Raw genomic sequence first — 24,051 nt, 5'->3', positions numbered from 1 at the left:
TCATTTATATCCATTATAATAGAAAGTTAAAGAAACACAGGTTTCCCTAATGCTGGTCCACTGCCCAAATCCTGCAGGACTGGGCCACTTAGATGCCAGGAGCCTGAAACTCAATTCTCCTCCCCCATGTGGGTGGCAGAGACCCACAGACTTATTTGCTACCTCCCAGGGTGCCCATTAGCAGCATGCAGAGCCAGGACTTCAAGCAAAGCACCTAAATATGGGATGTATGGTGGTCCAAGGACTCCCTTAAGCAGTGCACAAAACATCCAGCCCTCACATGGGCATTTCAACATAAACATTTAAAGCCCATCAGTAGATGACAAGACAACCAATCTATTAATGTAAGTCATAATTAAAGCATTCCTACCAACTAGTTTAGGAATAGGTCCAATAGGATAGTGCTAGTTAGGACCTAGGGAAGCCTGGACACATGTTCTAATCACCGCTGATGGGAGAGAAACTTGATCATGTTTGGAAATGAGTTCGGCCCCCTCTGGTGAAGGTGACGACCTGCAGATGTCACCTAGAGTAGTCCCTGCACACCGGAAGACACATAGAACATTGATACCAACCATGCTCACATAAGCAGGCAGCAGGGAGAAAAACTAGTGTCGTCTATAAAAGCAAACACACTGAGGAATACAGAGGATTATGAGAGAGGACTGCTCTGACATACATGAGGAAGCGTCCCCAAATACTGAGCAAAAGCCACAGGTTGTCCGAAACACATGCAGAATGTAAGTAGCCAAAAAAAAATCAAATGAACGCAATTGATATATGATTCAAGGATACATTTCACACAAACAGGAAAGCAAGAGAACAATCAAAGTGAAGTTCAGGGCAGGTTTAGCACTGGGAGGTTAGATAAGGTTGGGCGTGGGGACACAGCTCCAAAGTCAAAGGTCCAATGATGCTGCACGTGGTATCCCACCTGACGAGCACCCAGGGGTATCCAGAGCACTCTGCGTGCCTTCAGCTTCTGCACAGAAAACAGCAGCTGCTGGGACACAGCGGTTGAAAACGCTGCCTGTGATGCCAGCAGCCTGCACTGGACCCATCAGTTTGAGTTCAGATTCCAGTCTCTGCTAATAAGCCCAGGAAGGCAGGAGATGACCACCAAGGGTCTGGGTCCCTGCTACCCATGTGGGAGACCCAGATTAAGCCTACAGGTTCCTGGCTTTGGCCTGACCCAGCCCCAGCTATTGCAGTCATTTGGGGAATGATTCAATGGATGGAAGACCTCCCTCTGTGTGTCACTCCGTTTTTTAAATTAAAAAACACATTTTAAAGAAATCTTCAAAAATGCACATGGGCAGAAAAACTTCTGGGGAGCAGGAACTCTCCTTAAGTGAGACATCAAGAGGGGAGGACTGGCAGGTGCCAAGAACTCTCGTGTTCTTGTCCGTGAAAGCTCCAAGATCAACTGCAAGTGAGTGCAGTGTGAAGAGGACACAGAACCCACAGGGGCAGCCAGCCTCGGGCAAAGGTCCAGGGCAAGTAACCAGTCAAGCAATGCCTTCCCTGACCTTGTTCGTCAGTAGCGGCCACTCAACAGCAGTCTGGGATAAGCACATACAGAAGACACAGGCCTGGACCAGGGAGTGATGTCCAACTGACCTCCGCTCTGTAACAGACACCCTAGTTGGATCATGGTTGCTGAAGCTGCATGATCAAAATCAGAGACGACATCACTTAGTTGTCTCCAGAATCTGGCCTGTTACGGGAGGCAGGCATCACACCCAGGCTAGGAAACGCAGCCGGCTCCTGGAGTATTAGCTCCCTAAACCCCGAACGGCAGCTGAACTGCTCAGCTCACAGGGACTGCCTGCCTCCCAGGCTAATCTACCCAAGTAATTCCACATGTCAATGCATGGGAGTCGTGACAAATAGGCATCAAATGCAGAGGGAACCTCACCTCTGTTTACTTTTAAAAGCAAAACTTGAACACTGAAGATTCATCCACACAGCAGGTGCCAACATGTATCCCTCCTCGGGCATCTGCGTTCAAGCTAATTATGCCTGCGTGCAACAGAACCCTCCAGCCCAACCATGGCAACTGCAGCCAATGGAGATATCTCCATGGAAAGACCACTTTAGTAGTTGTTTACAAAACAGCAGCTTCAAAGCAAATCACTGGCAATTATGCAATTCCGAGTACTTCACATTTTTACAGAATACTTCCAATCTCCTCTGCTTGACAAATAAATCGAAGACTAGATCATTTATTCAATACTGAAATAGAGATGTTCAAAGTACAGCACGCCCATGAGAAGCACCATTAAAAGTAGATATTCAGCAAAAAAAAAAAAAAAATAGGGAAGTTTCCGCTTTTACATGCTAAACTTAACTTCTGGAAATGAAAGTACTGCCTTAGAACTAGAATTCCCTCAATTCTAACATGATCAGCACTGTATTACACTGGGTATTGTGAACTTATTTTACCTTCACCAAGATACACTCTTCTGTCCTTGATCTACTTTCTCCCCAACTTTATTTGAAGAAAATAGACCAGAAATGCAAGTGGAAGCCATTTTAAATAATGAAAGTTTTCCCCCAAAGGGCTTCTCCAGCATCAAAGACAGATCAACTGTGGCTTCCCTCCTTTTCGGTCTGGACCTAGCTCCATACTTAAGCTGGACATTTAAATGTTTATCACAGTAAAGCTAATGGTCCTGCTAAATACATAGATCACAACTCACTGTTCTCACAAATAAAAAGACTTTTTAGACCTGACATTTCAGTCAGTACCAAAGATCCTCTCTAACAGATATCAATATGAGTCCCGATGACCTAGGGCTCAAGCATTTTGCTCTGCGCAAACTCCGACATCAGTGCACTGACCACCATCAAGTGAGGTCAGCCATGGTTAGCTCCACTAAACGTCAAATTTTCTAATGCAGAGTGAAACAGCTGCCAAATTATTTCCATCCCTACAGTGAAATATATGCACAGAATACAAGGCACAAAATTGTGAAACTGGGCAATCGGCAAGTATGTATTTCCAAAGTGCCATTATCATTGCTGATTACGGCAATGTTGCCCAATCCAGAGATCACACACACATTCATATACGTCAAACAATGCAGTTATTTATGTAAATATCACTGCTTTTTAGAAATGGTGTTAATGACTCAAATGTTTAACTGAAAACCAGTTGAAAATACTTGCCACAGAAATGGATTCCTTTCACAGAAGAAATTATGGCTAATAAACTGTTGGTTTTAAGTCTTCCGTAATATTCTACCACTCCTTCTGTTTCTCAATACACTGCATAGCCCCAGAAGTCAAATTTTAAAATTGATAAAACAAACCAATGTGGGCATGACCTGGATCCCGAGTGAGTGTGTTTTGCAGTAAAAGAAGCAAGTTAAGGGAACCACCGAAATGATGAGAAGGGGGCATGCAATCAAATGCAGTAACAGTCAAAAAGATAACCGGCAAGCAAGAGTCACTGGGCATCACACCTTGGAAGCCATGATAAGAGAGCTACAAGGAGGAAGAGCTAGGTCACCCTGTCAAATTTCACAAGGTGTGCTGTGATACCAGCCAATCCTGCAGTCACCAGGGTTTAACCCGATTCACCCTGCTGAGCTACCACTCCCACTGGAGAACATGAGTTGGCATGGGGGCAGACCAGGCCGAGCAGGGCCACAACATCTGTTGGCCTGCATGTGAGCTGGATCAGGAGAAAGCCAGGCTGGGCTGACTTCTACTGGTGCCTGCACAAGTCAGAGTGGGTGTGGGTTGTTTGGGCTTTGCTGCAGCATCAGCTAGCAGATGCTGGCAAGAGGGTGGGGAGTGCAAATTCTGTCAAATTAAACTACAGAACCACCAGGAGGTGGTAAGGTCCAGAGTGGGAGTGGGCCCATCAGGGTAACAGTGACACTTCTCTCTTGGGTTGCCACTCTGACTGGTGAACATGAGAACCAGAACTGGGGCAAGCATGGCTATATAGAGAGTGGCACCCACCAGCAGGTATGTGAGCTGGATAGTGGGCCTGATTGAGTTGAACTGAGCTTCGGTGCCTATTTGCATGTATAAGAGCTGAAAGTAATGTGGGACAGACTAGACCAGTCTGCTGTACATACTGGCAAGCATGGGAACCAGGGCAGGGAGTGGACCTGGTGGGGGTTCTTACGGGTCGCTCCCATTAGGCAGCAGTTCCCACTGGTTTGCATAAAGGCTGAGTGTGTGGTGGGCAGGCTCGGGATGGGCTCCAACACTCACTGATTCGCACAGAAGACAGGGTTTTAAACAGAACTGACCCAGCAAGAGAATGTGGAAGCAATGGTCTCACTCACTTTCCTGTAGCCCTTGACCCTTTGTAACCTCTTCCCCCAGATGCAAGAAGGAAAAAAAAAAGGAGAACTTGGAAACAAGGGTCTCACCCACTGTTCTGTAGTCCTTGACCCTTTGTACCCTAATCGTCTACATAAAAATCAATAGAAATCCATAGTTTAAAAAGCATTTTAAAAGGCCCCATTCCCAGCAAAATGCCAGCCCTGGGCTCCCCAGGGCCCCTGCTTGGATAGGATAATGTGCAAGACCAAAAAATAAAGAGTGACACCCTCACAGTTGTATTCAAGGATACGGAATACCAGTCATTAACTGAAGGGACCCATAGGGTCTGGAATGCAGAATTCCCGGGCTCATTCATTCTCCACAGAATCAGGCCATACCCTCCCAACTGGAAACTTCAAACCAGGGAACTTCCTTGACCTTTAGAGTCCACAGTTTTTAATGGGATTCCATTATGCAGACATGACTGACTCAAACATTGGTCATTGAATCCAATCTTCCTCTCCTAGCAGTTACAGCCATACAGGGAATGAGTCATCAATGGAAGATTCTCTCTGTGTCCCTCTCTCCTCCTCTCTCTGTAATGCCGACTTTCAAATACACAGATCTTTAAAAAATTTTTTTAAAGGTGTGACTGGCATGGTGGCATTGTGGCTTAATCCACTGCCTACACTGATGGCATCTCACATGAGCACCAGTTCAAGTCCCAGCTGCTCCATTTCCAATCCAGGTCCCTGCTAATGTGCCTGAGAAAGCAGCAGAGGATGGCCAAGTACTTGGGCCCCTGCTCCCACATGGGAGACCCAGAAGCAGCTTCTAGCTCTGGCTTGGCCTAGCGCAGCACCATGTGGGGAGTGAACCGGTAAAGGAAAGCCCTCTCTGATAGCTTACTTGCTCTCACAAACCAGTAGATAAAAGCTCGCTCGCTCTCCCTCCCTCTATCTGTAACTGCACCTTTTTAAATAATCAATCTCCAAAAAGAAACAGTTTCAAAATATAAAAGAACTGAGGGCCCATTAAAAAGACAAAAACTAATCTGTAAGAGTGATGAGGCAAAGAATATTTAATCAGATAATTCAGAAATTTCTAGAATAAAAAGTATGAATCAATGTTCATAAATTACAGTATTTACAAATGAAGGGGGAAAAAGAAATGTGTATGTAGGAACACCATGGAGACCGAACACTACCCATGAAAAGGAAATCCCGAACCTTCTGAGAAAAAGGGCAGATTCAATTCCATTTTACTGGCTACCAGACATCTCAAAAGCAACATTGCGACCCAGCTCTCCATTTATGACCTGGGAAGTCAGAGAAGGACAGCCCCAACTGTTGGGCCCCTGCACCCACATGGGAGACCTAGAAGCTCCTGGCTCTGAATCAGCTCCGCTGTGGCGATGTGGCCCTTGGAGAGTGAACCAACACATGGAGGATCTCTGCCTCTACTCTCTAACTCTGCCTTTCAAATAAGCATAAAATAAATCTTTAAAAACAAAAAGAGTCACTCTAAGAAGTGCAAAATCTTGTATGCCTGCTAGGAAATAGGTTACTCCTAGGAAAACCAAAAATATGAAATTGAGCACAATGAGCTGGACCTATGTTGACTGTACTTTCTACACTTTGAGACCCGTCTGGCCTTTTTTACGTAGCTGTGGAAAGAAGTTTCATTAACATTCCATTGGTGTCCCGACTCCAGGGACACCAGCCCTGCATTCCTCTGTCAATGGCACATATTATACTGTGATCAGTGACACAAAACAAATCCCAGACCCATTTCCATCTAGAATACCATATGAAGTTCCTGAAAAGCCTTTTGTTCTTCCAGCTCCCTGTAAAACACAATGTGCCATTTAAACATAATTCTATCAAAATTCACCAAATGCGTCATTTTACTCATGCTCGGGAGTGCACGTCACTTACCCCATGTTCCTTCGCAGCCAGGACAACTTGAAGAAGGACGTCTTCGTCCATGAATGGCCTGACGGCGTCATGGATGATCACCACTTCCGGCTTGGGGAGTTCACAGCCAGGCTTGTCGCCCGCCAGGGCTTTGAGCCCATTGAAGATGGACCTGTGCCGAGTCACCCCAGCCTCCGCCAACGAGACACGAGCATGCTGGTACTTCCGTATGATGCTCTCCATGGCTCCCCGGTTCTCTGCAGTCACCACCACAACAATGTCCTTTACCCAACGTGCCCTGGAAAGCAAGCACCCACATGGTTCTCACAAGTGGACCTTAGACAACAGGGGCCTGCGACAAAGTTCAATTACAGTGAATGCATTCTTAATATGCATACAGGGAGATGGAACAGTGGTAGACAATCAGCTAAGTGCACTTCAAGGGGGTCAAGTGATGAGGCTGGTGGGAAACAATTAGCAAGAGACAGCGCTTTCTATTCACATAGGGGGCATTTCATAGCACCTAGCATAGGACCCATGCACAGAGCTTGGGGTATGCTTTCAGATGTTTCCCATCACTCACGTTAGACAGTAGCAGGATGTTTGGGCATAGACTAAAAGAAGCATGTGCTTTTGAATCCATATTTTTGCAAATATTTTTCCTTCACTGGGATAAGAGCTAGTCAAGCACTTTTGCATTCCAAAAGGTGGCTTCTCGGGCTCGGCAGCGTGGCCTAGTGGCTAAGGTCCTCGCCTTGATCCCATATGGCGGCTGGTTCTAATCCCGGCAGCTCCACTTCCTCTCTATCTCTCCTCCTCTCAGTATATCTGACTTTGTAATGAAAATAAAATCTTTAAAAAAAAAAAAGGTGGCTTCTCCTGGCAGAAGTGTGTTCAGCTAAGCTGGCAACCAACCATGTGAACACCAATGAAATCAGATAACCGACAACACATCAACCCCACCTACGTCCACATGTACTTATGCTGGGAAAACCACTTTAAATTTGTGCAAATAGATTGAAGCACAATGTGAGAACCCACAGAATTTAATGAAACTGTATATACCTAGTCCACTGTACAATACACACCGTAGATACATTCTGTCATTTACAAAGCATACAACAGTCTTTCCTGCTGGAAAACAGTTCATCACAGAAGGATGTAGTTGGCACTCTGGGAGGCTACCAGTGCACACCCCCAAGGGACTGCTGCATCACGGCAGTGCAGTTGACCTCCCTCCAAGGCTAGGGCGGACAGGGGCCAGCATCACTGCAGGCACAAGGGTCTGCCAGCAACGGACCTCCAGCAGGACCACCCTCCCGCACCATGACATCAGCACTGGGCGAATACTACTGGCAGGCTCCAAGGGACCTCCACCAGGACCACCTCTCCACACCGTGACGTCAGCACTGGGTAAATGCCACTGAAAGGCTCCAAGGGATCTCCACCAGGACCACCTCCTCATGGTCATTGGAAGGCTGTGATGGAAGGGTGGGCTTTCAGTGCATTTGTGAATTCCTCACTTGGAACATCCGCACCTCATGTGGGAGAGCCTGGCTCAATTCCCAAACTCCATGCCTGATTTCAATTTCCGGCAAACGCACTGCAAAGTCAGGAGGTGACGGGCGAGCCCGAGTTCCATGTGGAAGATCCTGAGTTCCCCAGTATCAAGACAGGCATTTGTGGAGTAAGGACATCCATCACTTTTCCCCTCAAATAAAACGTCTTCCTTAAAAACGTCATGTAATATCTCCTAACGAGAGTTAGGGTCCTAGAAGGGGCCGAGTGATAAACATCCTTCCAGGATTTTCTCTCCTGGAAAGTGAAGGCGCATGCCCCAATAATGAACAGGCTTGGCGCTCTGTTACTCAGCAACCCCATCTTTGAACTCAGCGCCCTACTCTTCAGTGGCTTTGCTGCTACACTGATGAATAAAACCAAGAAACACTCCACAGGAGAACTGCCTTCCTGTTTAAATCCATGTCTAATATTTGTTTAGCACCAAATCCACAACTACCATGGGAGATGAAATAAAACAGAAAGTCACTGTCTTCAGAGTTGCGGTAGGACTTGAATACATGCACCACTCAACAGCTAAGAGAAGCAATAACCATATGCTTATACAGTGACGCAAATATATACTTATACATCGATGACCACAAGCCACCATTGGGTCCTGTTACAGAGTTAATACATGCACCCATCAAGCCACAATCCAGTGCTTAGATTTAAATGCATGCACCAATATGCAGCTACCAGCCAGGTGTGAGTACAGGGAAGACCTGACCAGTACAGAGAGCGGCAAAAGCATCACCTAAGGAGAGCTCCGCAGTGGACCATAGTGGTGGGGAAGTAAGGAGAGAAGGCCATTCAGACCAGAGGTCACAGCAAGAGCATCAGGCTGGGACAAAGTGAAGAGCCCTGGGCAAGTAGGAGATGATATTTAGACCAGCACATGACCAAGCCACATAGCCTCCCACATTATTTTAGGAATTTAAATCTTATTCTAAATTCAGAAATCTGTAAAGGCAATTATCAGTAGCCTTTAATTAAATAGGTGACTGCATTTTATACTCCTTTTAATCTCCAGATGGCTTGGTGGGCAACATAATGGATTCTCAAAGATGCCCACTTCCTCGTCCCTGAAACAGGTGGATGTGATACCCTGCAGGCCTGGAGATGAAGGATTTTACAGTGGGGAGATGACCCTGGCTGATCTAGAGGAGGTGGAGGCCATCGCAGGAGTTCCTCAAAGTGAAGGCATGAGGAAGAGTTCAAGAAGATGTGAGGACAGAGCGTGCAACCAGCAGGACAAGACACCCGAAGCCCAAGAATGTGAATGGCCTCTGGAATTAGGGGAAAGGCAGCAAAGGGCTAGTCCCTGGGGCCTCGGAAAAAAACAAAGCTCTGCCCACATCTTTGCCACATCCCAGTGAAAACTAAGGTCGAGTCTTGCAGCAAGTCTGGGAATGGATGGGTGGATTGAGGAAGGGAAGAGGGACACCAGCCAGGACGCTGCTGCCACAGTCCGGGCACTGCAAGTCAGAAGCTGGCTGATGGATGATGCCTGCACATGGAAATGAAAGAACCTGGAGGTAACCTATACATGTCAGCAGGAGTGGCAGCACACGCCAAGTAACACGGAACACAAGACAAAAAACAGCTGAGCACCGTGTGTTAAAGCCAACGCTTGGGGCACCAGCATCCCACATCAGAGCACAGACTGACATCCTGGCTGCTCCGCTTCTGATCCACCTTCCTGTTAATGCGCCTGGAAAGGCAGAAGATGACCCAAGAATTTGGGTCCTGCCCCCATGTAGAAGACCTGAATGCAGTCTCTATCTTCCCCTCTCCTTCTGTCACTCTGCCCTCCAAATAAACTTTTAAAAATAGTAACAGCTGATAGCTAACACGTGGCATAACGGATTAAGCTGCCACCTACAACACCAGCATCCCATATGAGCATCAGATTAAGTTCACCCCAATTGTTCCACTTCTGATCCAGCTCCTTGCTAATACACTCGGAAAAGCAGTAGGTGATGGCCCGAGTGATGTGGACCTGCCACCCACATGGGAGACCTGGATAAAGCACCTAGCTCCGGCCACTGCAGCCATTTGGGGGGATAAACCAGCAGACAGACAGTCTGTGTAAATTCTGCCTTTTGCATAAAAGTAAATCAACTTAAGAACTTAGTATGTCTTAAGTCTGTTTCAACTATTCTGATCTTCACTGCAGTATGGCTAACACTGACCTTCATATAACACAGGAAACAAACTAGAATGAGATCTGAACATACAAGTACACTTTTTCTGTACCACCTTCTTACTCTGAAAAGCACTTAAAGCAAAACAGCATCAGCATGCACCATTTGGCCTTAACACAGCTCTCCATTTTAGTTCGTCTTCTGGAACATAAGCTCCACACACTGGACAGCATCTGTTTTCCCCATTGCCTTACACTTAATTCTTAGGTTGCGTTCAATAAACATTGGCTGCATAAACATCTGTCTCACCTACCAGGAGCAGTGCAACATCTGAAAACAACAGTCTCAATCACCATGAAAATTAAGAAAGCTTTCCTCATTATCCTGCGTAGCAACCAATAAATAATAATAATAATAATAATAATAATAATAATAATAAAGCCAGGAAGGTAAATAGCTTTTCCCAGCAGTGTGGTTTTATTGATCATTTTCTTCTTTCCTAAGTCTGATTTCCTAACTCTGATTTCCTGGTCTTGAGGCTCTCAGAGGGCCAGGATTATTTCATTTTGCTTCCCATGCTTACGTATTTACTTGAGAGGTACAGAGACAAAGATCATTTATCTGCTGGTTCAGTCCACCAAATGTCTGCAATGGCCTGGAGCTGGGAGCTGGTAACTCGACCCAGGTATCCCACACGGGGAGCGGGGGCTCAAGCACCCGAGGCATCAGCCCGGCCTCCTGAGGTTCACACTGGCTGCACCCAGAAGCAGAGCTGATACCTAGCAGCATCTTACCTGCCATGCCAAACACCTGCCCCAGGCTTATTTTATTTCAGCTAGACAACTTGGGAGGATTTGAAACACGAAGCAGCAGAAACAAAGCAATGTTATTCACAAGCAGCCCAAAGCCAGTCTGTAACAAGCTGAACAAGGAACAAGGAAGATTCTGGAACAGGACTATGTACAGGCTGGTTGGCTTTGTAGCCCATCCCTTACCCCTTCCACTGCAGACTGGATACCTACAGAGCTTGAGCTGTACTGACACTTCTGGAGTTCGTGTCACTCTCGGCTGACAGTGCTAAGCCCCTCTCACATGCAACTTTCCAAAGTTCTAGCCGAGGTCACAGCCATGACTCCCACCCACCTCCCAGAAGTCACAGCACCTGTCTCCTTGCTGCCACTCCTTCTCATCTGGTCCCAAGCCAGTCGTTCCTCTCTGCTCCACGCAGTCCTTCCCAAGACCAACAGGGAGGGCCGCCCTGCTGGCGGAGCACGAGGTTGTTGGGGACTTGACCTCTGCCTGCTTCCTGCCCATCACCAGTCCCTGGCCAGCCCCTCTCAGACACAGCTGTTTCTGGAGAGGAGGAAAGGAGCACGGCCATGCTGCTTTCTTTGCCTCTCCAATAGTCCTTGTACTGGCCTCTTGTCGCCCCATCACCCAGCACACTTCCATGCCTTCTCAGTGTTCAGGTCTCACTTCAGAAGTGGCCCCCTCCAGGAAGCTCTCCGTGACTGCCCCTCTAGACACAGCATCTGCCACACTGCCTCACGTTCCAGAGGACAAACACCGGACGTTCCTTATGTTTATCCGGCTCCGCTCCTGGGCAGCCAGCATGCAGGCAGCAAGGACTGCACCCAGAACCCACACACACCAAGCTTCCAGAGGCAGCAATCAGACGACAGCTAAGAAGGACGGAATGCTTCCCAGGTGCTATGGATCGTGGCGGGCAGTCCACCTGCACCATTCCACCCAGGATCCCCATCAGCTCTAGGAGGGTAGGCAAGTCATTCTTATCAACCCATTTTCACAAATGAGAACACTGAGGCCATGATCGCCCCAGGCCCATACCACAGAAAGCAAACGGAGCAGGCTGGGAGCACAGCCTGCCTCAGCGCTCACACGTTTACACGGACACCGTCTCAGCCAGGCAGAGCGTGAGGTCTCCCCTCCACTGTTCTGCCATTCTGCCACCATCACCTCTGAGTAGGAACCCGTGACACGGCTGCAACTGTCGCCACACGCTCAGATGTCTTCTGGTTTCTAATAACTCAAGCAAAAATTGGTATTCATCCCCTTGTGCACCGAGACACTCAGAGGCAGCAAGGTGGTATTTCCCAGCATTGGACACTAAGACGATGATGAACAAAGAACGCAAATTCCTGGTATTAGATTACAGGTCAGTGTCTGTTAAATCAATAGACAAGAAACTACTTGAACAGGTAGCCACAAAAATTGCTCTTGGGAGCCAGTTTTACAGCATAGTGGGTTAAGGTGTCTGAAATACCACCATCCCATGGCAGAGCTGCTTCAAGTCTCAGCTACTCCCCTTTCAATCCAGCTCCCTCCTGATACGCCCAGGAAAGCAGGAGAATACGGCCCAAGTGTTTGGGCTCCTGCAACCCACATGGGAGACAAGGTCTCGAGTTCCTGGCTCCTGGCTTCAGCTCGACTCAGCCCTGGCTACCGCAGCCATCTGAGATGTGAACCAGCAGATGGATGGAAGGAGACCTGTCTCTGTATCTCTCCCTGTGTCACTCAGCCTCTCACATCAATTCAATCTTAACCAAAAAACAAAAAAGAAGCTTGCCATAAACTGTATAGAAAGTTACTAAAATCATTCACATATTGTGTTTATTTATTAACACATTGTTCACTCTGACTTTTCTGTTAGAAAGAGAAGGCTAATCAACCTGCCAGGGGCAGAGTCTTCCCATGGCACAAGAGATCAATAGCCTGTCCCCTGAGCTGTTCTACGAGAAATTCAGCTAAAAGCAACCTGGCAGGAGATCATGCCGCCATTTTCTTCCATCATACAGAAGAATTAACAGGAGAGAAGAGGATGAGATATCCTTCACCATAAAATAGCCATTCGAATATCCTTTCAATATGTTTACTAAATTGCTAGTGGTTCCCCAGGCTCTAGCCAACAGCAACTCTGAAGACTATGTTGTTTTCACATCACAGACTTTTATTGTAACAGGAATGTGTGTGGCTTGTCACTGAGCCATGAGACAAAGTTTAATTTTTATAACAAGCCACCAAAAAAATTGGAAAATCTTGCTTTGGACCACTCAAGAGATAACGGACTTATTCTGTTCAGCACCCAAGGATACCCCCCGGTACTTGCAATCCCTTCTAAGTACTGTTTGTATAACAAAGGATTTATCTACATTCTTTTCTAGTTATAGAATTATAAGCCTTTTATAGCATTAAAATTTAATCATGGAAAATCATGGGACTGAAAGACCTTACATACCTCCCACAGTGCCTACAGAAGAGAGATCTGCTGAAGCAAGGGGTCTGGCATGCCCCCACGGAAGGCAGGCCCACGCCAGGCCCCAGCGCCAGGGCTGCCTTTCCAGCACATGCCATAGGCAAACACAAAGCAAGCGCCAAGCTTCCTCACACCTATCAATATTTTGAGGAAGGAATATAATAACTTGGGGGTGATGAACTCTAGAAATCACACATCACTTACAGAAGCCCTCTGCTCAGATTACCAAAATAGTTGAAAACAGAACACGGGAACAGACGTGTCTGAAGACAGAACAGGAAATCATACCCTAAGCTAACACCACTGTTCTCCTCCTCATTCAAGCTGCAAGAGTTTGGCCTCCGCAGCACCCGAGCTGCTGTCTGCCCCAAATCTTGATGCAAGTTCAGCCTTGGGGTTGCAGTAGGGCCACAATCCCCCAGCTCCCATCTCTGTACGCCATCTCTCAGCAGATGCATGTTGGCCCCTCATGGGCGTTGGCCCCCAGCTGCCTTTCCCTAGGGAAGTCCCTTTGCTCTGGCCATGAAGGCCTGCACCCTGGCATGCCTGAGGCTTCATCTTTAGCTTCATTTGGAAGCAATCTCCTGGGGGCCTTGGACACTTATCACCTGACTGCACAAAACACAGCCGTCAGACCCCTTTCCTAGACTCACTCTGGAGTCTTCGGTTAGTAAACCTTACAACGAAATCATTTCAATTAAACCACATGGAGACAACTCAACCAAAAGCATCCTAAAAACATTTCCTAGGTTCCTAACCCAGTCAATCACTAAGACCTATCCATTCTACCTCCTCGACACATGTCTTCCCTTGGCCATTCCAACCATGTCAACTTAATCCAAGTGATCAACAGTACTCCTCTACCTTGTCCAACAGAATTTACAGCCTGGAAAAATGGATTAGGACAGAATAGTGCCAAAAGAATGCAGGAAAACAAAAACTGAGACGTAAAAAAACAGCAAGAAAGTCAAAACAACTCTAAGCTAATACCTTGTAAGACACACCCCTGATGCCTTAACAAGTAGACACGGACCTGCTTTGATTTTCTGGGCAGTAAAACAATGCAGCAACCCAATTTCAATCCTAAGACCAAGTGTCCTTTATATATAAACACAGAGGCCTCATACAGGTCCTCAAAATCTGCTTTTCAAATTTATCTAGGGTTGTCTGAGGGAGAGGAGTTTACTCTACCCCAACTACAAAGGGACTGAAACTCCAGCTAGAATGCCAAAATCCTAACATCATATATACACCATACAACAATTCACACTTTTATCATAAGATCTCCAACACTTTCTCTTTGAAACTGCACATCTTCCTGGAGAAGATTTACATGGCGAGTCCAATTATAAGATTTATGATGAGCATGGGACTGTATCAAAAAGTCATCCAGGCAGGCAGTGTGGTGTGGTCCACTAAGCTCCTGCGGCCTGAGACCCTGCAACCCATTGGAGTGTCTGGATTTCGGCTTCCTGTTGGTGCACCCCCAGGAAAGGCAGTGAATGGTGGCCCAAGGACTTGGGGTCCCTGCCACCATAGGGAGAGTGAGAGGGCTCCCCGCTATTTGAGTTGAGAGGTGAACCAGATTAAAGATGTCTATCTCTCCATCACTCTGCCTTTGAAATAAAGATGAATATATACACCTTTAAGTCATCTTAGCCAATGGTCTCCACCTGAGAGCACCGAAAGGAATAGTTCTTAAGACTTACACAAAGTAAGGCCAGGTGGCGTTCCCATCAACTTCTAGAGTATTCCGACCTAGCCCTGCATCAGGCATCTGAACACGTGGGGCCGACATTTGCCTCACCTGTCGTGGCCATCATTGTAGTTCACTTTTCAGCTTATTTAGGATTAACCAACCTTCAGTGATATGTTCTGTCCTTGAACATTGAAAGTCAGGAACTAGGTGACCAGTGGGGAGTTTTTTTAAAGACTTATTTTTACTGCAAAGTCAGATATACAAAGAGGAGGAGACAGAAAGGCTTCACTCCCCAAGCAGCCACAATTAATAGATCTTTCACATGCTCTATTTCCAATTCACTCCCCATTAGCACTCCTGGGAAAGCAGCGGAAGATGGCCCAAGTGCATGGGACCCTGCCATCCCCGGGGCCAACCTGAAAGAAGCTGCTCCTGGCTCCAGCCTGGCCCAGAACTACGACCATTCAGGGAGTGAACCAGGGAATGGAACATCTGTTCTTTCTCTCGAGCTCTATTAAATCAGTATTTAAAAAAACTATAAAAGCCAAAAATTACTGGTGAGAATGGCTCAAGACTATTGTTGAGGGAGCAGAAGCTTAAGCAAGGAAAATTCTCCCTTATGAGTCAGATGAGCTTTGAAATCAGCTCTGGGGTCCAGCGCAGTGGTCTAATGGCCAAGATCCTCACCTTGAATGCGTCAGGATCCCATACGGGCACCGGTTCTAATCCCAGCAGCCCTGCTTCCCATCCAGCTCCCTGCTTGTGGCCTGGGAAATCAGTCGAGGACGGCCCAAAGCTTTGGGACCCTGCACCTGTGTGGGAGACCCAGCAGAGACTCCAGGCTCCTGGTTTCAGATTGGCTCAGCTCCAGCAATTGCGGCCACCTGGGGAGTGAACCATCAGAGGGAAGATCTTCCTCTCTGTCTCTCCTCCTCTCTGTATATCTGACTTTGCAATAAAACTAAATAAGTCCTTTAAAAAAAAAAAACGACTCTGGGCACCACTTTCAGCTACCAAAAGGCAACGCGAGCTGCCACTCACAGCGTAACCTGGGTGACTGACAGCAGACATTCATCACACCTTCCATCGGCAACTCTGAGAACTCCAAGTACCTATCAGTGGGGGAGTGGAGGCAGAGCTCCTTCAGCAAGCACAGCCTTAGAGGACATCTGGCACTTCCACTTCTGTACTTTAACTTCAAACTCACCCTCTGAAAACGGCTGAGGACTGGGCACTTGACAGCAGCTGGTAGTCTGAGGGCCCTGTATTTGATCAAACGAGATAAAGACTTCTCCTTGACAAGCACCAAAGCAGAACCCACACACGGTGCTGCCACCAATGAGGAGCTGCCCAGAGCTTCCCGTCACATCCCACGAGTTCTTACAGTGGCAAAAAAAGAACCGTGAGGTATTTCAGGATAGAGATTTGACTAGCTACAATCATTACTAGTTAACTAACTGCTGTTCAGAAAAAAAAAAAAAAAAAAAAAAAAAAAACGGGTTGCCTTATTTTCCATAAACAAAGTTTCTCCAGATATTTTTACTGTAAAAGTGTGGATTTTTTTTTTTTAGCATTCACTTATCTGGGACTCCCTCAAAGGAAGATGTAAAATAAGGCAAAAGTTTTTTTCCCTCCTCCCATGGGAAAGAAATGTGAAAATGAACATAATGGCGTCCATCTAATCACAGGTTAGACTGACCCAGGCACGGTGTGCTCTGGGATCGCCTTCTGGGTCATCCCTGAGCTGTGTTTTCAGTGTCCACTGCTCTGCAAGAGGACAGAAGATTCACAGCTCGCTTTTCAGCATCCTCCTGCTACCACACAGAGAAATGGAAGTTGCCATTCATAGATTCGGATGAGTTCAAGGGTCAGCGCTGACCAGATTAGCACATCAAGAGTAGCCTTGGCTCTTCACACTTCCTCCCCCAAACGCTAAGGCTCAGAGAGCCAAGTAGTCCCCTCCCCAGCCCACCAACGCCCCCGTGGGCCCGTCGGAGCTGCAGGTGCGTGTGAGGGAGGGCCCTCCGCAGCATGCCACTGTCTTCCCGGATTTCCTTTCTACTTCCTACAGAGGCTGTGGATGCTAATGGGTGGGTCCACCTTGAAATGCCCACTTCAACAGGTTGCCACGGCTCGCCATACACTCCAATACACGTTCAAGACTTGAATCACATGACCACGTCATAAAAGACTTCCAGCCCTCCAGCTTCAGCCCAGACTCTGCCGCTTTACTGGCTGCTAAAATCCAGGTTCAGTGAATAAAACTAGGATCCCCTCCTCACCTCACTGCCGCTTCCCTGAGCCACCTGACCCCAGATACCCTCTGCTTCCTTCTTTCCCTCCCTCCCCCGCCAGTTAACTCCAGTCCCGTTTTCTGAAAGGCTAAAGCGGCGTGTTAGCCTCCACACCATGCCCAGGTCCACTGCCACCACTAGAGCACGCTCCCGTCTCCACCCTCAGCACCTAGAATTCGCAGGTGTTGGAGCCAAAGGGAACCAACGAGCGTCAGCACGTCCACTGAGTCAGCAGCTGTGCGCATGCGCGGAGCCAGGGCGCCGCTCCCCTCAGGCGCGCGCGGCCGTGGCGGGAACGGAGGGTTCCCGGCCTCCCGCCTCGTGCTCTGGCGCTCCCGCTATTCCACTCGCTGGGTTTGGGCTCCTAACGGGCTCCGGGGTTAGGGGAAGGAGGCAGCCCCGGCTCCCGCATCCCTTCTCAGGTTCCAGTCAGGAGCCGCGGCGCGGGGGACGGTGCGACGGGGGCGCGCGAGCTGCATTTACCTCTCCAGGGCCTGCAGGGTGTAGCTGATGAGCGGCCGCTCCAGAATCGGGCAGAACTGCTTCGGGGTGCGGACGCCCATCCTCTCTCCGCAGCCCCCCGCCGGCAGGACGGCCGCCACGGTCGGCATGCGGCGCCCCGGCTCGGCGCAGGCCTCCAGGGCCGCGCCGCTCACGCAAGGCCCCGGCTTGGCGGGCCTGCAGTCGCCGGCCGCTCCGGCCTCCATGGCGTCAGACCGAGCCTACCCAAGCGACCTGCGGCGGCGGCGGCTGCTCCTCTGGCTGCCTGCGGTCGTGGTTTCGGGGTGGTGAGGGGGCGAGGGACAGGGACGCGGCGCTCGCGGGCCCAGAGCGTCTCCGGGAGCCGCAGGGGACAGTCTGCGCCCAGCCCAGCGCCCCCGGGCGGGCTGGCCTTCCCGCTCAGGGCTGCAGGCGCAGGGGCAGCTCTGGCTGCGCACCCCGACGCTTCACCGACGCGAAGCAACTGTTGCAAGCGGGCGATCGGCACTCGGTCCGGCTCCTCGCTGTTGCGGGTTCTGGAGCCAGAGCCCAATGAATGGAGCACGCCTCCATTCCCTGAATCCCTTTAAAGCTCCCCGACGCTTCCTGGCCCCACCTGGGGTAAGGCAGAGTCAGGTGCGCTGCAAAGAGGTTCTGCAGCACCCATAACCTACGTGGGGATAATAGGCTCCAAAAAGCCTAAACGTGTAACTTGAAAAACTTAAGGAGAACAGATTTGGAGGGTGGGGGTGGGCATTAGGTTGTATACCCAGCTCCTGAGATTTAATATGTGTTGAATGAATTGCTGCTTGAATAAATGAATAATCCAAGTATAAATGATTGTCAATTCATACTTAGCAATCTTCACCTGACAATAATTTCACAACCCTGTAAAGGCTGTGAACTTCCAGAGATGATACCCCAATGGTCATTAGTTTATCCATTTTGCCAGTTTAAAATAGATTTGCAAGTTTTTGGCTGATGCAGTGGCATAGTAGGATAAACCTCTGAGGTGTGAACATCACAAATGGGCACCGGTTCACGGCCTGCCTGCTCTACTTCCTATCCAGTTCCCAGCTAATGTGCCTGGGAGAATAGAGGATGGCCCAAGTGCTTGAAGAAGGGAGAGCCAATCTCCTGGCTTCCACTAGGCCCAGCTTAGGAGAGCAAACCAGTAGATGGAAGATTTCTCTTTCTGCCTCTACCTCTTTCTCTATAAATCTGCCTTTCAAATAAAAATAACAGTCTTTTTTTTAAAGTACAAGTTTTCTGCTCTCATCCTTGCTGTTTGGTGTGTTTGAAAGCATTCAGTCACTTTTGTTACTCATGATGTGTTGCTCATGGTGAGCTCCTGCACGAGTTGCGCTGTGTCAGACGACTGTAATTTTTTTAAATTATTGTTGTTAGAATTTCTTTCTAATTTGGTATTCAAAATCTCTTGAGCGTGGCCAACAGCCAAAGAAACCACTCCAGGAGAGCTGGGGTAGGAGGTGAGTGGGAGGTTTTATTACTTACAATAAGTCTGAGAACATGGGGAGCCCTGAATGCAGAAAGGCCAGGAGACTAGAGGGTGCTGAGCCAGCAGCAAGTGGGACAAAGGAATGATGAGGCCTCCGGCCTTAGGGTTTCCCCAGGGCGTTATGAATTGTTTAGTTTGAGAACACAGCAGCTGTGGAATGAAGAACTCCGCCTCCACCACAGTACACTGTGCAAGACAGGAAGAGCTAGCCAGGCTCCCAGAGGAGGGTTTCCAACATTGTAGGTCCCCTCTAAACACAGATGTCGCAAATTCATGATGCACTTGCCACACCTGTGTCCAGCCTAGCCACTCTCTCAGGATATGCTTGTTGACTAAATAGATGGGTGAATGAGTAAATGAGCATCCCTCTTTAAAGTGGAGTTACAGCTGTTCTTCCTGTCCTTGATCTTGAGGAAGGCCAACTGTGATAATAAAGATCTTATATAAATTGCCATAGGATCCTAGTAGACAAATTTTGCTCAAAATTTTATTTTAAGTTTTATTCTCAGAGCAAACATTAATTGAGCTTTATTCACTGCAAGACCTTGGATCTTACAATCTTTATATTAACAAGTTCTAACAGCAAAATGGACTAAGTCACTCAGAAATACCATGAGAAACAGCCTTCTTCTGTCTGTTTTATACAGATGGAAAATCATTGGCTTCATATTAGGCATATTTGCATAGGAAACAGTTTCCACGCTATGCTGTACCGACTTAGAGTAGCTACACCTGGAGAATCTTCAGCCATTTGGAAGTACCCTACCAAGTGGGACCACCTGGAACCTGATGTGAGCAGCTGTTCTGAAATACCAGGTGAACAGCTTAGAAAAAATAAGCTCCCACCTGGTCATCGCCAGACAGAGCATACAGACTGTGGAGGTTCTTACAGTGGTTTCCGCCCTCACCTTCTACAGGAGGCAAGATTCTGGCTTATCAGAATCTGGAGATGCTGGCAACAGAGGCAAAAAACAAGCCTGGTGCATCACAATTCCAGCCTGCAAATGTGCAATATTAATGTGAGTTTGTTGTGGGTATGGCACAAACTCAAATAAACACTGACTTTAAGAATCGGAGCCCAGAATGGTAGCCTAGCAGTTAAAGTCCTCACCTGGCACTCGCCAAGAGCCCGTATGGGTGCCAGTTCTAATCCCAACAGCACCACTTTCCATCCAGCATCTTGCTTGTGGCAAGGGAAAGGCAGTTGAGGACGGCCCAAGGCCTTTGGACCCCGCACCCACGAGGGAGACCCAGAGGAAGCTCCTGGTTCAAGGCTTCACATTGGCTCAGCTCCAGCCATGGCAACTGCTTGGGGAGTGAATCATCAGGTTCTCTCTGTCTCTTCTCTCTGTATATCTGACTTTCCAACAAAAATAAACAAATCTTTTAAAAAAAATGAAAGAATTATACTCCAGTTTATAGTCAATGACTTGTTTTTAGTATTATAACAAAAGACGTATCATATACATTCGACGTGTTATATAATTGCATAAAAATCCATTGGAAAGTTCATTTTATTTCTTTATTAATTTGCAAGTGGAAAACATGAAGGAAGAATGTTTAACTGCAAGAAAAAGAAAAGGAGTGGCAAAGAAATGGATAACCAGTTTACCTGCTGTAATGTTTCCAAACACACTAAGCCCTAGATTCTACTTTGAGTAGAAGCCCCGCTTAGGAATCATAGCAAGTAAAGCAATTGCACGTTTGCCAGGGAAAACTGGAGATGTGGGAAGGAAAGGTGAGGCCCAGGCCTGGCACCAAACCTGCAAGAGCTGCTCTCAGCCTAGTCTCTTGTCTTACAGCTACGCAGGCGCATTACGATAAATGTCTGCGTTGGTTATCACTGGCCAGATTTCATACAAAGGTGAAAAGAAATCCCATCTAGTCTAATCACTTGTCAATAACCAAAGTAAGCAGACGACCCACATTGTATAAGGGGTTGAGCGCTGAATCACAGGATGTGTTTTCTTGTATTTCACAGTGATACACAGTGATCATACAATAATTGCAGTTGTATGCATTGCATGTCACGCATGGAATTATATGCATTCGTGATTCCTTCAGGTTTCGAGTTTAGTACGGAATCTGAAATAAGGGACTTGCCAAAGAAAGAGATGCAATGTGGGACCAGCACTGTGGCTTGTAATGTTCTACAGGTGGCACAGGCATCCCAAGTGGGAACTAGTTTTTGACCCAGCTACTCCACTTCCCATCCAGGCCCCTGTTCACGGCCTGGGAAAACAGAGAGGGATGGTCCAAGACCTTGGACCCTGAACCCATGTGGGAGACTCAGACGCAGCCCTTGTTTCCTGGCTTTAAGCTGGCTCAACTCCAGCTGTTGGGGCCCTTGGGTAGTAATCAGTGGATGAGATTCTCTCTCTCTCTCTCTCTCTCTCTCTCTCTCTCTCTTCCTCTTTCTCTCTGTGCGTTTGCCTTTCAAATACAAATAAATCTGGAAGGAAGGAGAGGAGGGAGTGAGGAAGGAAACAACAGCAAAGAATTTTAAAAATGGAAGAAGGGAAGGGAAGGGAAGGGAAGGGAAGGGAAGGGAAGGGGAGGGGAGGGAAGGGAAGGGAAGGGGAGGGAAGGGAAGGGAAGGGGAGGGGAGGGGAGGGGAGGGGAGGGAAGGGAAGGGGAGGGGAGGGGAGGGGAGGGGAGGGGAGGGGAGGGAAGGGAAGGGAAGGGAAGGGGAGGGGAGGGGAGGGGAGGGGAGGGAAGGGAAGGGAAGGGAAGGGAAGGGAAGGGAAGGGAAGGGAAGGGAAGGGAAGGGAAGGGAAGGGAAGGGAAGGGAAGGGAAAGGAAGGGTTGAGTATAACTGTGACCCCAGGACTGTCAAAATTATGCTTAGCCCTTAAGGCAAAGACACTATTTCCAGCTTGTTTCCAGTGCTACTCACACTGAGATCCATCTTAATAATGCCTCATTAGAGAAAATATCACAAGAAACTATATATTGAACCATGAGCAATAGCTCCTGGACCCAACATTCTAGGATAAGATGTGATGTGGTAAGTAAAGAAGGTGCTGAAAACCAAAATACACCACTAAAATCCATCATTTTTTTTTTATCTTCAAAGATGATTGTTACACCAACAATCCTTAGCAGCAGTAAAGTTTCCTCCCAGAGTTTCTATTCACTGATTTTATTATCTGACTTTAGCATTTTCTAGTATTTCACGATACTTACTTCAGAAATCATTCTGAAAATGTTCTGACATAAACCAAGAAGATCGCCACAGTTCTTCATCAACAGAAGTGCTAAATAAATGAATAGGCTGAAGCTGAGCGCTTTATCCATGATGAAATCTTCCCAAAACTTGCACAATGACAATTTTTGTTGGACCTTCTTGTTTAACCTTAAAAAAAGTTTTTTTTTTAAGTGTTAAATGTTTGGAAATAATTTTTCAAAGCAACTTAGTATAACACAGAGACATCCTTATTTTTGTTTTCCCAATAATTTGTCCCCACTTACACACAGGCTAAGGCTAACCGTGTTGCAAAATTCTAGAAGTCTCCATGTCCAGAAAATACATCATAAAGTTTGCCTTCTGTAATTGGTTAGAACAATGGCCCGGATGAAAACTGTCATTGATCATCCTCTTACTTATTCACAATTTTAGAAGACAGGAGTAAGGGGAGGAATTATGTGTGTGTGTGTGTTAAGTTTGGGGTTTTATATAATAATTATGTACTTTTAAGTTGTATGCTTTAGATCAAAGAACAGATGGACTAAAATTCGTTTCTTTCACGCCCCTCCCTGGTAAAAACGGCTCATTGAAGTAACATGTAAAAAGATGAATTTCAACATTACCATACACTTGAAGTGGAAAATATTTTCTTGTGAGAAGGGTATCTGTCGGAATAATAAGTAATTAAAGTGCTCAGCTCAAGAATTTGTTATGAATAAAAAAGCAATCTCTTCATGAATGAAACAAAATGTCTTAGTGAGGTACCACAGCTATTATGACAGCACAAATTATATTAATAACTAATGGTGGAAATTTTCCCGAGTTTCGAAAACTCACCCAACCAATGTGAACTGAGTATTATGCAATTGCCAAACCACACAAATCACAAATCTAAGAATATATTTTTTTGTATTTGTAAAGCAGGCATCAATTTGTCCAACATTATCCCACTTAGGAGTACAGACACTCAAAGTGTATGATCATCCGGATGTCAAAAAGCTGAACAGTTTAATCCAGAACAAGGTAGTGGAAGTGTGTGTGGGCGCAGGTGTTGCCGCACAGTGAGTGAAGTGATTGCCTACCATGCTAACATCTCCCATCAGAGCTCCGGTTTGAGTTCCAGCTGTTCCAATTCTGGTCCAGGTTCCTGCCAATATGCCTGGGAAAGCAGCAGAAGATGCCCCAAGCACATGTACCTTATCACCTGTGTGAAAGACCCAACTGGAGTTTGGGGCTCCTGGCTATTGTGGCCATTTAAAAAAAAAATTATTGGAAAGACAGATATAGAGAGAAGAGACAGAGAGGAAGATCTTCCATCCGATGATTCACCCCCCAAGCAGCCACAACTGCTGGAGCTGAGCCAGTCTGAAAACAGGAGCCCAGACCCTTGTCTGGGTCTCCCACGCAGATACAGGGCCCCAAGGCTTTGGGCCATCCTCAACTGCTTTCCCAGGCCATAAGCAGGGAGCTGGATGGGAAGCAGGGCTGCTGGATTAGAACTGGCACCCATGTGGAATCCTGACAAGTGCAAGGCAAGGACTTTAGCGGCTAGGCTGTCATGCCAGGACCTATTGTGGCCATTTGTGGAGTGAACCAGTGAATAGATATTCTCTCTCTCCCTCTTCCTCTCCCTCTCCCACTCCTCTCCATCTTCATCTCTCTGGGTCTCTGCCTTTACTTTCATAAATAATTAC

General features: G+C 47.3%; 1 protein-coding gene across 1 annotated transcript in view; it reads right to left on the bottom strand.

Annotated features, from left to right (window-relative positions):
* Window positions 1-18,111, bottom strand: part of CRPPA (CDP-L-ribitol pyrophosphorylase A) — a 253,771-nt gene extending 235,660 nt beyond the window's left edge. The window contains exons 1-2 of the mRNA XM_004582471.2: window positions 17,655-18,111; window positions 6,222-6,498 (exon numbers count right to left, since the gene is read on the bottom strand). Coding sequence (XP_004582528.1) covers window positions 6,222-6,498; window positions 17,655-17,878 — 501 coding nt within the window. The 5' untranslated portion in view covers window positions 17,879-18,111. The remainder of the gene's footprint in view (window positions 1-6,221; window positions 6,499-17,654) is intronic.
* Between the last annotated feature and the right edge of the window lie 5,940 nt (window positions 18,112-24,051).

Source organism: Ochotona princeps, chromosome 20 (assembly GCF_030435755.1).
Source record: "Ochotona princeps isolate mOchPri1 chromosome 20, mOchPri1.hap1, whole genome shotgun sequence".
NCBI classification, from domain to species: Eukaryota; Metazoa; Chordata; class Mammalia; order Lagomorpha; family Ochotonidae; genus Ochotona; species Ochotona princeps.
The sequence above is the reverse complement of the archived record's forward strand: the minus strand, read 5'-3'. Positions and strand labels throughout refer to the sequence as shown.